Source organism: Podarcis pityusensis (genome assembly GCF_964106645.2).
Source record: "Podarcis pityusensis genome assembly, chromosome: 4".
Lineage (NCBI taxonomy): Eukaryota > Metazoa > Chordata > Lepidosauria > Squamata > Lacertidae > Podarcis > Podarcis pityusensis.
In genome coordinates, this window is record NC_138027.1 from 48,075,130 (window position 1) to 48,089,178 (window position 14,049).

The window sequence follows — 14,049 nt, forward strand, 5'->3', positions numbered from 1 at the left end:
ATCTAACAAAGATAGCTTTTTATTTTTCTGTGCAGGGTATAATTACCTGATTAACTATTCCATCATGTACAATTTATGTCAACAGGCCACGCAACCAGGTTTTTCACTCATCTAGTCTATAAAAACAAATTTAGACTACTACTGGTCTTCAGAACATCAAGGAGAGTGATGTATAGTCAAATGTATATTTCCAATCATGTATGATCACTCATATTAAATAGAAAAATACCACTGCAAATCTGCCTAACGTAATTCGCCCCCACTCTCTAAACACCCAGGCTCTCACCCTGAGTGGTGTCACAAGCATCCATAGCAAATGACTCTCATTTCCTATCCACATTCAGAATGGAGCACAATACATACACAAAGGAAAAGAGAATGGCAGTATGCCATAGATTGTGTTCCTCTCCCCTTCCCAGTCCTGGGGAAGCTCAGGAACCTCAACAAGAAACATGCAGATGGCTTTACTGGCTACCCGCATCTCTCTTCTCCTTAGCAGCTGACACAAATAGTGTTCAAGGTCCTAGACTGTATGCATATAATCATTTGTACTGGGAAATCAATGTGTCTTGCCTCCTAGTGTTCCCACTGTCCAAGGACTGATCTGAACTCAGAGCACACCAATTATTAAGGTAAGGTAGCCATATTAGGCTGCAATGCCAAAAACAGCAACAAGTTTTATTGCAACACAACTATAAAATTTTTTGATTCTATGATAAAGACTAGCAAATGTCTCAAACCAGGGATAGCTGCCCAGATTTTGCTGGACCACAGCTCCCATCAGCCCTGATCATTGGCCATTCTGGCTGAAGCCAAAGGGAGTTGCAGACCAGGAACATCCACACCATGTTGGCTACACTGTTGTAAATTTAATCTGATGGTTGGCACTAATCAACTGAAATTTATGCTATAGTAAATGTGTTAGGGTTGTAGTCAGCATTAGTTCTGCTCAGAGTAGACACTGAAACTAATGGACCTATGTTAGTCGTGGATACAACTTTTACTCTTCAAGGTGCCACAATAATATCTGTTGTTTATCCAAGTTAAAGAGATTCATGTTGTTTCTAAAATGGCTAAAAAGACGTTGGCTTTAGGGCTTGCTTAGTAACAAAGACTCATGATCAGTCTAATTTGGCAAGCCACAAGTGCTTATTGTAATCTACCAGACTTTTCTTTTGGGGAAAAAACATACCTTTTAAAAAGCAATGCTAAATATATAAATAACCCCTTACACAAACATTTGTTTTGCCTGATCTGGAGGAAAATCTGAAGAAGCTGTTAAGCACAGTGATTGCCTTTGTAAAGGGTAAACAGTACTTTCAATTGTACTCTCAAGGAAAAAATGACATGCATCTACTGCGTCCCCTGTAATTTTACCAGGAAAACAGAGACTCAGATTTGGCAGGTAAAAGCTGTAGCTTTATCTATGGTAATATAACTAATGATTTCAAAAGATATAGGGCACATTTACATATTCATTATTTCAGCAGAAATGGAGGCATCATGATTCTCATCAGTGGGAGCCATCTACCACAGCAAGTGACTAATAACCACCTTTTTGTTAGCAAGAAGAAAATACACCCTCTTAGGTAACAGCCCATAGGCTCTATTAATGTCCATAGAACGCATAAATTAACTTGGGTTAATAGGGCTAGATTGATACTACGAAGGAATACTCTCAGACTCTGCCCAGTCATTAAAACTCACTTTAGTAACCACAGTCACATTGTTCTCTGTACAATGCTGTTTCTCCCCACTGCAATTTAACTAAAACCCCATTCCTGAGACACTTGCATGTTTTAGACAAAGTCCCATGCCTTCAGCAGAAATACAAAATGATGCTTGTGAAAGACAATCCAAATATATGGAATTCATCAGTTGTGATACCACTTCAGTTTTTCAAAGTGCCATGCTGTTCAATTGATTTTTTGCAGCTTCAGACTATATATTATTATTTTATTTACTTTCCCTGAACAATTGTGTCTCTTTTTTCACCATGCTGTCTGTAATTTACAATTCATGAACTCTGTGTATTGGGTAAATCCTCCTTTAGTGTATGCGTAATTTAATTCAGATCTTTCCTCTTCATAGGATTTCTTCCATGCAGGGACCTTATTGGGGATGGCCCCACAAGGTCTTTTGCACCATAGCCCACATTTCCTGGTCCGCTCTCTGCCTTTTAAAAAAACATATTTTAAAAATAGTTTACTTGCAGAACAGTTGAGCATCCTGCGAAGCACAGTACAGTTGAACCTTGGAAGCTGAACGGAATCCGTTCTGGAAGTTCATTTGACTTCCAAAACGTTCAAAAACCAAATTACGGCTTCTGATTGGCTGCAGGAAGCCAGTCAGAAGCCGTGAAAGCCCCGTTGGATGTTCAGCTTCCAAAAATAGTTTGCAAACAGGAACAGTCACTTCTGGGTTTGCGACGTTTGGGAGCCAAAACCTTCAGGAACTAAGTTGTTTGAAAACCAAGATACAACTGTACTAGTGAGACTCCAGCTACCTGTCTTTTTCATTTGCTCAGAGACATCTATCCATATAAATTAATATATGGGTATTTTATACCAATTTGTGTCATGCCTGGGCCCTTAAGTACCTAGCTATTCCCTTACTCCCATTTCCTCACAATAGCTTTTCTTTTTAAATTCTGTGAGGATTTTTTTTAAAAAAAGACACTGTATATACAGTGGTACCTCGGGTTAAGTACTTAATTCGTTTCGGAGGTCTGTACTTAACCTGAAACTGTTCTTAACCTGAAGCACCACTTTAGCTAATGGGGCCTCCTGCTGCTGCTGCGCCGCCGGAGCACGATTTCTGTTCTCATCCTGAAGCAAAGATCTTAACCTGAAGCACTATTTCTGGGTTAGCGGACTCTGTAACCTGAAGCGTATGTAACCTGAAGCGTATGTAACCCGAGGTACCACTGTAGTTCAACATTTCGCCATAAAGTAGACCCAATCAGCCTCCAGAAATCAATCCACGTAGACAGTGGGCCACCCCAAGCAAAGAGCATTCTGTGAGGGTGTTTATAAAGGAGTAGTTGCAGGTGACTCTTGACAGCAAGCCAAAGCACTTCCAATTAACCATAGCACACTGTTTCATAATAAATTATTACTGGTTGAGGTATTCAGTTTTGTGGGTGGATTTTGGCATAGTTAAATAATCAGTCGCTTGAACTACAATATGAAATTGTTATAGGAGAGTTAGGGAGTTCGCAAACATGAATTTAAGGAGTTGCTGTAGCTGAGGGACTTTTTCAGCTGAATGCTTTATAATTGTTCAAAACATATCACAATTAGAATAGGGTTTGACCCCCTGTGACAGAATGAAGAAATCTCTTCAATTAATACACAATCCCATAGCTGTCAACTTTTCCCTTTTCTTGCGAGGAATCCTATTCGGAATAAGGGAATTTCCCTTTAAAAAAGGGAAAAATTGACAGCTATGCAATCCTTCCTCCTAATAAACTATCCTTCTCAAGCAAACTCCTATTAAACTGTTTCTCATAACATTTTAAAATACAAATACACTTCAAATGTTCAAGGTTTAGTTAACAATGTACCATCAGCTATCTCTATCTACTTGTCAGCAAAATTATATTTGCCAAGCTCAGTGTCTATTCTGAGAATGGAGATAACTGGGCACATGCAAACACATTCCAGTCCTAATCCTTCTTTCCAATGGACATTATCATCCTTCTTTTGTTAATGTAGTGGCTAATGTTGGCCTTTAACCTTATTCTTTTACCTATTAGATTTCTTACCTGCTCTTTACTATCAGGTCCCAGGGAAGGTTATAATGCTGAACTATACAGACAGACAGACAGACAAACAAACAAACAAACAAACAAACAAACAAGTTACAACCATAACAGCATAGCCTGACACAAGTCATTGCAGCTCAATCTGTCTAGCTCATAGCACTGCTGTTAAGGTGAAAATGACATCCTGAGCTCTATGGAGAGAGCCAAGACTTTAAGTAAGTAAGTATGTAAGTAAGTAATAATAAAGGCTTGTAAATAGACCACACTGCTGTATAAAATCCTGAAGTCCTGATCAGAGTTTAGAACTGTTCAGACAAATCAGCAGCTCTAGTTTTTAAACGTTTGAGTTCTCACAATGAGTATGATAACATTTCTAATGCACTGTTACTGCAACTGTTTAACACGAGTGTTGGTTGGCTCTGCAAATCCACTGAAGTGGTTAACAAGTGCAAGTGTGTTGGGGTTTAACAGAGCAATCAAAGCTCCTCTTATGCTGGCTGGGGAGGAGGGTTGGATTGGGTGGACGTTTCCCTCCGCCCAGTTCTGTTGACTAAACAGACCTGTTGGTGGAGCAATGCAGGTGTCATTCTGCCAGTGCAGAATGTGGGTACCCTATCTGTGGGTAGGAGTGCTGTTGGTAGGGTAGGCAGCAGAAACCCCCCCAAATGAGGTGTTCTGGAGCAAAGAAGGAGATGCTGAGCTGGCCTGGGATCCACTGGTTCTGTGGGCCCACTTGCTGTAGTAGTAGCATCTCTGCACTGATTATTCAGCCCCTTCTTTCCCTCCTGGCCACTATGAGAGGTAGAGCTGTAGATGCAGCAGTAGCCATGCGGCTCTCTTAAAGCCCCAGCAGTAGGAGCAGAAGATCTGGATTGCTCCCTTAGACCTGGAATCTTTTTTCACTAAACAGGTTCAGTGAGGAAATGTCTAACAGTTCCTTAAGGCAGGGATGGGCAGAAGGTATTTTGGCATCCGCTGGTAGATCCCTGATAATCTGCTATAGATTGGGAAGGGTTTCTGACTCCCAATTGCTTTACAGTTGCAACAATACAACTTTTTTCATCTAGGCTGCTGAAATGAAGAAAGCCAACAAGGCTGGCCTTACCATTAAGCAGAATGAGACAACTGCCTCAGGCAGGAGATTTAATGGGGCAGGTAGCATGGGCAAAGTGTTGGAAGGTAGAGCTATACCCTGCCCTGTGTCTCTTTAAACTAATCAGCTGTCTTCAGGTGCTGTGGAGATGTTGTCCATAGCCAGTGCTGGGGTAAGAGTCAACTATCAGTATATCAGGGTTCCATATGTGGAGTATCTTTCCCCCCCCCCCCTTTGCCTAGGGCAGGAGTCTGCAACCTTTAAGACAAAAAGAGCCACTTGGACCCGTTTCCGAAGAAAAAACAACTGGGAGCCGCAAAACTCGTCATAAATAACTTTTTTTGTCACTTTTTTATTATTTCTTTGTTTGACCAGTCAGAATTACTCCTCCTCATAGAAATAAACGTTAAATTAACAAGTTACCTTTTTGTGTGTGTGTGTTCTTCACTCCCCTTCAAAACAGTGACCAGCATACATGCCCCCTTTCAATGCAGTGACCAGCGTACATGCCTCTTACAATGTAGCGGGCGGATGGGCGGGAAGGTGACGTCGGGACGGTGCGTGACTAACGCACGCACCGCCACCATGCGACGTCACAGCCAGTACAGCGCCCGCCACAGTGGGGAGTGTCGGGGCGCACAATGCGCCTCCTCCCCTCACTAGTATCCGCCCTGGAGCCGCGGCAAAGGTGTAAAAGAGCCACATGCGGCTCCGGAGCCGCGGGTTGCAGACCCCTGGCCTAGGGGTACAAAGTATCTTGGGAGCAGAATTATGTGCAAAAAACCCAAGATCTTCAGTCATATCTGGGGCTGAATTCAAACGCCAACATGTGCTCAGAAGACCCTGTTCCTTAATTTATGGTCATACCCACACCATACGTTTAAAGTACTATTATGACACTTCAATAATTATGGCTCCTCCCAAAAAATCATGGGAACTATAGCTTGTTAAGGGTGCTGAAAACCCCTATGCACCTCCCAGGGCTACAGTGCCTTATGTAAATTTAGTTAAAATGGTGTTGAGTGTGGGTCTTTGTGCTGTTTGGTTGGGAGTGTTGCTGTAGCAACTGCAGCTTAGTTAGAGCATACCTACCTGAGTGTCACATGGGCAAAAAACAAAACATGGGGATTCTGCGGGAAATAAATCGAACTCGCACTCCGTAATGGAAATTGGAATGGCCCCACTTCACTCATAAACAAGATATCGAAAAGGGGCAGGGGAACTCACACCGTTTTCTTTTCTTTTTAAGGTGCTAAGGAGCAAGCAACCCTAGGTATGTCTACTCAGAAGTAGATCTCATTGAATTCAACGGGGCTTACTCCCAGGTGAAGAAGCAGCCGCGCAGCTCTTGCAGCCATTGTTGAGAGAAGAGGGCGCGCGCTGAAAGTGCCCGCAGGGGTGTGCGCGGCGCTGCCTCGCCCGGCGGGCATTGCTTGCTCGGTGGGAGGCTGCAAGGTAGGTGGGTGTGAGCTCAGCCCAGTCAGACGCGCAGGCGGGGAAGCCCGTCCTCCGCGGCGAGTCCAGCGCCTGCTTCAGCCTCCCATTTGTGCCAGCGCAGCGGAGCGGGCGGCGGCGGAGCCGTGGTCAGGCGGAAGTGACGGCCGCTTCACCTGCTGGGCTTGCGAGGGTCGGGCCGCAGAGTGTCCGCCGGGAATTTACTCGGGAGTCGCCGCTGCTGCTGCTGCTGCTTCTCCGGCTGACTTGTCCCCGCCATGGAGTCGCTGCTGCTGGCGCGCTTGCTGTGGAGTCTCCTGTTTCTGTGCGCAGGTAAGGAAAGGAGGCGACGGAGCCGGCGCCCTGAGGGGAAAGAGACCCCGCTTCCTCCCCCCCCCCGCTTCGCTTCGCTTCCCCGGCACTGTTTTCCCTGCGCCCCGCTTCGTGGCGGCCCCCGCCCCACCTTCCGCGCGCGCTTCCCGGGCGCTTCTTCTGCCGGTCTCCGCGGGAGGAGGTGGGGGAACAAAGAGTCGGAGTCGCGGTGGGCAGCACGCGCGCGCGGGGGGGGGGCTGATTTTCGCGAAATATGACTGGAGGTCCTCAGTCACTCAGTGCTTGGGCTGCTCCAAAGTATTGCCTACAGATACCCGCGCGCACTTTCTGAAATAAAAATGTTTTCGGAACTATGGATAAAAAAGAGAGATACGAGCGTCTGAGCTTGGCGCGAAGTACTTCGCCTGTTGGCGGCTTCCCACGTAGCTATAATGTTTTAAAATGTGATGTGTGCAACTTCTCTCTCTTTTAAAACCTTTTTTGTGGGCTTTGTTCCTTGGTTGGGGTTGGGGGGGGGGGCGAGGGCGCGCTCAAACCGGACTGGTCTCAACCTGGGCTGGCCGAGCTCCTCTCTCTGTCTCTGGTGATTCACCCGGGCTGAGGTCGAAGGCTTTGTTGTGTGTGCTGAACGTCCCTCCGCCGCCCTTCCCTTCCCCACGCCCCATAGCGAAGCCCTCCCTCCTCTGGACTCGGCTGCCAGCCGGAATTTGTGTGTGTTCTTTGCGTGGGATGACTTCTTCTCTTAACAAAACAAATAAAAGCAAGGCTTCTTCCAGATCCTAGCACCGCCATCTCAATCCGCAAAATCCGAACGCGGCAGACTGGCTGTGCCTTGGAAGGTGCAAGGCAAAAAAGGAAGGGAAAAAAAGATTTTGCCAAACGTGGGCTCTTCGACAAGCAGCCAAGCCGGCAGCGCCAGGAGGGCTCAAGGGAGAGAGGGAGGAGGGGCAAAGCTCTCCCTGCAATCTCTGTGATCTGGGCAGCAGCGTGGTCCTTTCTTCTACTCTCTTCCCCTGTGTTTCTGGGAAAAAAAGAAAAAGACACCGAAGAGCTTTTTAAAAAAGCAAAATATTGTGCTCTTCAGTTTAGGATTAATTTTTAGCCTCTCTTCAGAATTGGACTCAGTGACTGTAGATTGGGAAGCTAGTTGAATACTGGAAATAAATAGGATTAATAGCTGCATGTAGAGTAGGTACATTATTATTATTTTTTTCCTTAAAGGCTGAGGCTGTTTTGCGGCTTGAACATGTGAACTTAAAGGCTGCCTTCACCACAGTGATTTTTTTCCCCTTGGTATCTCTAGGAAAGAAAACCTGTATTACCGGCTGTACTGAAATAAATCCATAATGCATGGCGAATGCATGTCTTTTTACTTTGGCACAATTCACAAAACGGGCAGGACTATTTCTTAGTGGTTTGCTACGACTGTTGTATGTAGAAGATTTAGTTTCTGAAATCTGCAGGAGGAACAAGACTGGCTGGAGTGTCTATGAAGAAGTCTGGCAGTCTTGAGGCAGTTGCACAATGCACAGATATTAGTGCACATATGGTTGGTTTGTTTTTAAATGGAAGTCATATCCATAAGAAAAGTGAAGTGGCTTTCTTCCAGTGTGTCGTCTTGTATTGAACTTGAGATACTGATGGAGCATCTTTGGAAATGAATTGATGTAGATGTTCTGCTCCATGAAAAATGCTTTGCCCAGCAAGTAGGGGCTGGAGCATAGGATGGTGGGAGTGTTGTGTGTGTTCTCCAAGTTGTAAATATATTTGGAATGCTAACTTTTAAATAACCACAAACTAAATTATAAATGTAAGTTTGCAATCTGGATACCTTTGAAAATATAAAAGCCTTTTTGAAGGTTTTCATAGAACTAGTAATGTAATAGTGGACAATTCTCTTCATTTTGAGAAATTGCTTGTAATTATATCCTCTTCTCAAAACCTAGCTATTAATTTGCATGCAACAATCAGAATTCAATGCATGCAACACCTGTGGGGTTAAAAGCTATGCAAAATAAAAGCTTTTCAACACTTTTCAGCCCTTTGTTTCCTGTTGAAATGTTTTATGCTATTGTTGATGTCATACATGCTTTGGAACATTACTCATGGGATAAAAATCCTGTCCAGTCATCAAATAATACTTTGTTCAAAGTACATAGAAGTAAAAAACTGATTCAAGTTTTAAATAGCAGCCTAGAATCAGACACCTGTTTTTACTGTGTGGTAATAAAAGTGACGATTGATTAAATCTCATTTATAAGAGATTTTAACTTTGGTCTGATGTCAAAAAATGCTTTCATTTTATCCGGAAAACCAGTACTTATAAAATAGATGGTTAAGAAATGGATTTCTTTCCCAATTGTCACAGAATTATACCATACACAGATAACTTAGGTTGCTCATCAAGTGCTGCACTGAAACTTAATCATCATAATTCCTCATGTAACAATGAAGGCATATAATAACACTGACCACTAGTTTATAGTTTGTTAGCTGGTAATTAAGAATTTTCAGAATTGAAAACAGGGTTGTACAGTTGAAGGTTTGCAAATTTTGACTTGGATTACTAGTTAAATTATTGTTTGTAATCTTCATAGAACTCTCCCTGTAACAGAACTTTGGAATTTGCAGATACATTTAGGAAGAGCAAGTGCTTGCTTTCTCTTCTGCTAGACTTTTGCAAATGGAGAAATGGGTTCTGGCACTGCCAGCTTCTGCAAATTTCTAATGGGGAAAGGGAGGGAATCCATGTCTCCTTTTCTTCCTCCCAATTCTCTGTGGCGGAACAGGAAATGTTGGTAATCCTATAGTAAGAAAAGCTGCAAAATCCTATAGTAACTAAAGCTGGGGATATAAGGGGAGGGGAAAGGAGTAGTTTTCTGTTTTTTTACTTACTACAAAACCCAGAGGTGGGACAGAACTCACAGCTTTTGCTCATTAAACTTTTATGGGGAGAAAAGGGCAGGGTAGTTAATGTCTCATGAATGGAAAAGCAGGGATTGATTGATTGATTGATTGATTGATTGATATTTATTAAATTTGTATACCGCCCTTCATCTGAAGATCACAGGGCAGATCACAACATTAAAATACATAATAAAAACAAAAGCAAATCAATAACCCCTCCTCACGCAACACATTTAAAAGGCCAAATTCTGAGCATTTGTAAGGTCTTACTTCAGTGTGCATTCTTTTATGTTTAATAAGATCAAATGGAGAAGTAAATCCCTTGTCGCAGTCTGAGTGTTCTTATGTCCTCTCCACTTCATGGGTTCTGTGGTGTGCGATAAGCTGTGTGCTGCTCTGGAAGCCCTGCTCACATTCCAAGCATTTATAAGGCCTCTCCGTGATGTGGATGAGTTGATGTCTAACAAGGTTTGATTGAGAACTATACCCCCTACCTCATTCTGAGCACTTGTGTGGATTTTCCCTTGTATGTCTTCTCTAATACACTTTAAGTATGTTCTTCAATAGAAGCTCTGTCCACATTCTGAGCATTTAAAAGGCTTCTGTTTAGTGTTGGTTCTTTGATGCACAGTAAGGTTGGAATGAAAAGTATACCTCTTGCCACAGTCCGAGCATTCGTATGGCCTCTCCCCTATGTGGGTTCTCTAGTGTGCTTGAAGGCTGGTGCTGTAATTTAAGTTCTGCCCTCGTTCTGAGCATTTATAAGGCCTCACATGGGTTCTTCCATGTTCAGCAAGCTTTTCCTTGTAACAAGCCTTTCTCCCCACATACTTGGTACACGTACGGCCTCTCCACAGTGTAGGTTACTTGGTGTAAAGTAGGGCTTTGCATGAAGCTTTTTTTCACACAGTTCACATTTATAGAGATGCTCTTCAGATGTGGGAGGGTGGTTGCTAGTAGCAAGCAAGTGAGTTAATGTGCGGAACCTTATATATTAGAAAGAAATTAAATTGGGAACACCTAATAAACAGTTAAAGTAAGTCAGAGCAGGCTTTGTAATTGTCCTTGTTACATCTGTTTAATGCAATGGCTCTCAGTATCTTAACCACATTTGATTTCTGATTTCCACAGTTGAGGGCTCGACCACATGTTGCACAGATTCTTGTTCTGCATCCTTCTTACTAGTCGAGTCCCTGGAGCATTTCAATGCGTGGAAATGAACAGGATAGTCCATTGGAGGTGAAAGGGTGTCTCCCAGGAAGTGCAAAGCATTCCACTTCTACTACAATGCGGCTCACTTGTGGCCAAAGCACCTGTCAGTTACAGGTGGTTGTGATTGGCAAGGAACCTTCTTTTTGTGGGAGGAAGGATATATGTGAAGACAGATTGTGCCTACTAAAAAGTTGTGAATTGCTGGATTGAATGATTGTTGGCTTCACTTTAATTATTTAAAGGATTTTTATCCTGCCCATAAGCTAAGACTTCCCGAGCAGCTTACAGATCATTTAGTTAAACCCAACAAGACAGTCCCTGTCCTCAGGCTTTCAGTCTTAACTTTGGGCCTGTACAGATAATGCAGTGCAAATCAGATCTGATCCCATGTGATTAATCCTAGACATTCAAACTAAAATGTGCACACAGTTTTCAGATGGAAAAAACACATTTCTCAGCAATAATAATTTTAAAAAAATTAAGATGTACACAAACTGTTCACCAGTCTTTGTGTCTTAATTTTTAATTTCATTATTTGTTAATTAAGGAAGAATGCTAAAATTCCCATTTTTGCAGTTCTTGTCTGGCAGGCATAGCATTTCTTAAGTATCTGATAGCTAAATATTTTATTAGTTTTTGAATTTTGTTCTAGCCTTATGTGTCTAAAATAACGAAAAGACGCTGCAAGGTTTTGTTTTAGAGTTTGTCTTCTCTCTCTAGCATTAGAAAACAAAAATTTAATTGAGTGTTCTATGTTTTAGAAACTTCCTTTCATTTCCCTCAGTAATAGTCTCTAGAGGTCTCTGGAAGTAATTATATATTACAAAGGGAAATGTGGTGGTCTTAATTCTGTGTTTTCTTGTAACATCAAAGCAGTGACAGGGTTGGCAGTTGCAGTGGTGTGGAGATGGAAGGAGGTGCATAAGCTTTCTGCTTCCTACCATTCTCACTGCAAATGCCCAGCCCAGCAAATGTTTACTGGTTTTCCAAAGATGTGGGTAGGATGTTAACTAGCTACCGTGTAGTTCTGCTCTCTCATTGTTAACCACTTTCTAGGTAGTGTTTTCTAGGCAGGCACTGGGCAGCCAATCTGTAGTGGCAAAGGTTTGTGGCAACACCTATATAGGAGCTGGCTGGTGTGACTACAACATAGTCTTCTCTAGGACAGTCCAGCCTCTCAGGCCAAGTGGGTTGGGCTGCAAGAGTACTTTGACACAGAACCTGCGAGCCGCACACTGAGTTCAAATTGTAATACAATAAAATACAATATATACAAAATAAAAGGAGGAATTATAATACAGTTGCACCTTGGTTCTCGAACGCCTTTGTACTTGTACGTTTTGGGTCCCAAACGCCAAAAACCTGGAAGTAAGTGTTCTGGTTTTCTAATGATTTTTGGAAGCCGCGTGTCCGACGCGGCTTCCACTTGAGTTCAAGAAGCTCCTGCAGCCAATCGGAAGCCGCACCTTGGTTTTCAAATGGTTTCAGGAGTCAAATGGACTCATAGAACGGATTAAGTTCGAGAACCAAGGTTCCACTGTACATAACAGCTTCTAACACAGCACATTATTAATGTTTACAACAACCAGAAAAATCATTAAGTGGTCCACCAAAGACCCTCAGCAATTTTCAAGTGGTGGTGGTGGGGCGAAAGTTGGGGAACTACTGGTATTGAAGATTTACTGAGGAGAAACTACTCAGGAAGAAGACTAGGAGCTTTAGTTGACTGGAAGTTTTAGATCAGAAATAGCAGCAGTGGAGTTTGTTAGCACTGTCTCGCCAACAATTGACTAAAACATCCACGGATGTAGATCTATTTTCTCCTTATTTAACTGATACCGCAGCTCCCTTCTTTTCTGGGTGCAAGAAGCTTGTATGTATAGTAGTCACCTTCTCGGTAGTGGTGCCCACCCTGTGGAACGCCGTCCCATCAGAAGTCAAAGAAATAAACAACTATCTGACGTTTAGAAGACATCTGAAAGCAGCTCTGTTTAGGGAGGTTTTTAATGATTGATGTTTTAATATATTTTTAATCTTTTGTTGGAAACCGCCCAGAGCTGCTGGGGAAACCCAGCCAGAAGGGTGGGGTATAAATAATTACTACTACTACTACTACTATCACCTATTGTCCAATCCTATAATGATGATGATGATGATGATGATGATAATGATGATGATAATAATAATAATAATAATAATAATAATAATTTATTTATATCCCGCCCTCCCCAGCCAAAGCTGGGCTCATTGCCATGTCCTTTCTGCTTCCAGAAAGGTAGCAAATATCAAGTGTTGCTCAGTTAGCTCCCTTAAGTGCAGACCATTTCCTATGTAGGATTGTTTTAAGGATTGTAGCATGGATTTCTATAAAATCTGATTGAGGCAGCCTAACATTTCTCTAGTATTTTGTCCTATGCTCATGATTCCACTAATGATATGCTCAGTGCCAGAAAACTCTTGACAGTGTGGATGCCGTCAAAAGAGTTTCACATATGGTTAGAATTCACATTGAAGCAAAGACTTATGCTGGCCACCACTGATCTCCAAATGCCCACACTTACTGCCTCCACCAATTCCATAAATGAATAAATGCATACTTCCTAAGGGCAGGGTCATGCAGCTAAAATACTTTTTTTAGGTCGTTATCATCATCATCCCTTGTCCTAATTTTCCATGTGTAACATTCTCTACTTAATGGTAATAGGGCATTGTTAGGTATCTATTTTTTTTAAGGTGTGGGAGGAGAGAAATGTCGCCCTGCATGACTCTCTAGTAAAGTGGCTGTTACTGCCCAATTGGAACTGCTACAGCTTGCACTGCGACATGGGGCAGTTGGCTTGCACGGTAGCGACATGCAGAGTCTTCAGCTACTGCGAGCCAGCTTGTTCGTGCAGTACCACAGAAGCAAAGCCCCCCCCCCCCCACAGCTGTCAGAGAATGGGGAGAAGGCAGGTCAGCTGATGAGGGAGGGGAGTGTGGACAGGAGGCAATGGCAGCACACAGTCTGGAACTGTTCCCTGGTGCGTTGCAGAAAGGATACTAGGAGGAGAACTTCCCAACCTCTGCTGCAGGTTTGGCTTGGCTGTCCCCTCCCAGTCTTGCCCACTTAATTCTAGAGTGGGGGTGCCCCCCTTTCATGCGGACGCCACTCTGTATACTCCTTCCCATCTCTCTGAGTCCCTTCCTCCTTCCCTCTCACCTGGCTGCTCTTGGCTGGCCCAAAAACAAAGGTAAAAATAACAAAACCGCAATCCGAGACCAAAAGAACCTCAAACCAGCAACCACAAAAAGGGGCTGCTTGGGA

At 43.1% G+C, this 14,049-nt stretch overlaps 1 protein-coding gene across 2 annotated transcripts in view; it reads left to right on the forward strand.

Annotated features, from left to right (window-relative positions):
- The first annotated feature begins 6,302 nt into the window (after nucleotides 1–6,302).
- Nucleotides 6,303–14,049, forward strand: part of CXADR (CXADR cell adhesion molecule) — a 34,125-nt gene continuing 26,378 nt past the window's right edge. Inside the window, exon 1 of one of the 2 annotated variants that reach the window (XM_081003944.1) lies at nucleotides 6,303–6,626. In XM_081003944.1, the coding sequence (XP_080860070.1) occupies nucleotides 6,572–6,626 (55 nt within the window). In that variant the 5' untranslated portion in view covers nucleotides 6,303–6,571. The remainder of the gene's footprint in view (nucleotides 6,627–14,049) is intronic. The other variant, XM_081003945.1, reaches the window with a different exon arrangement.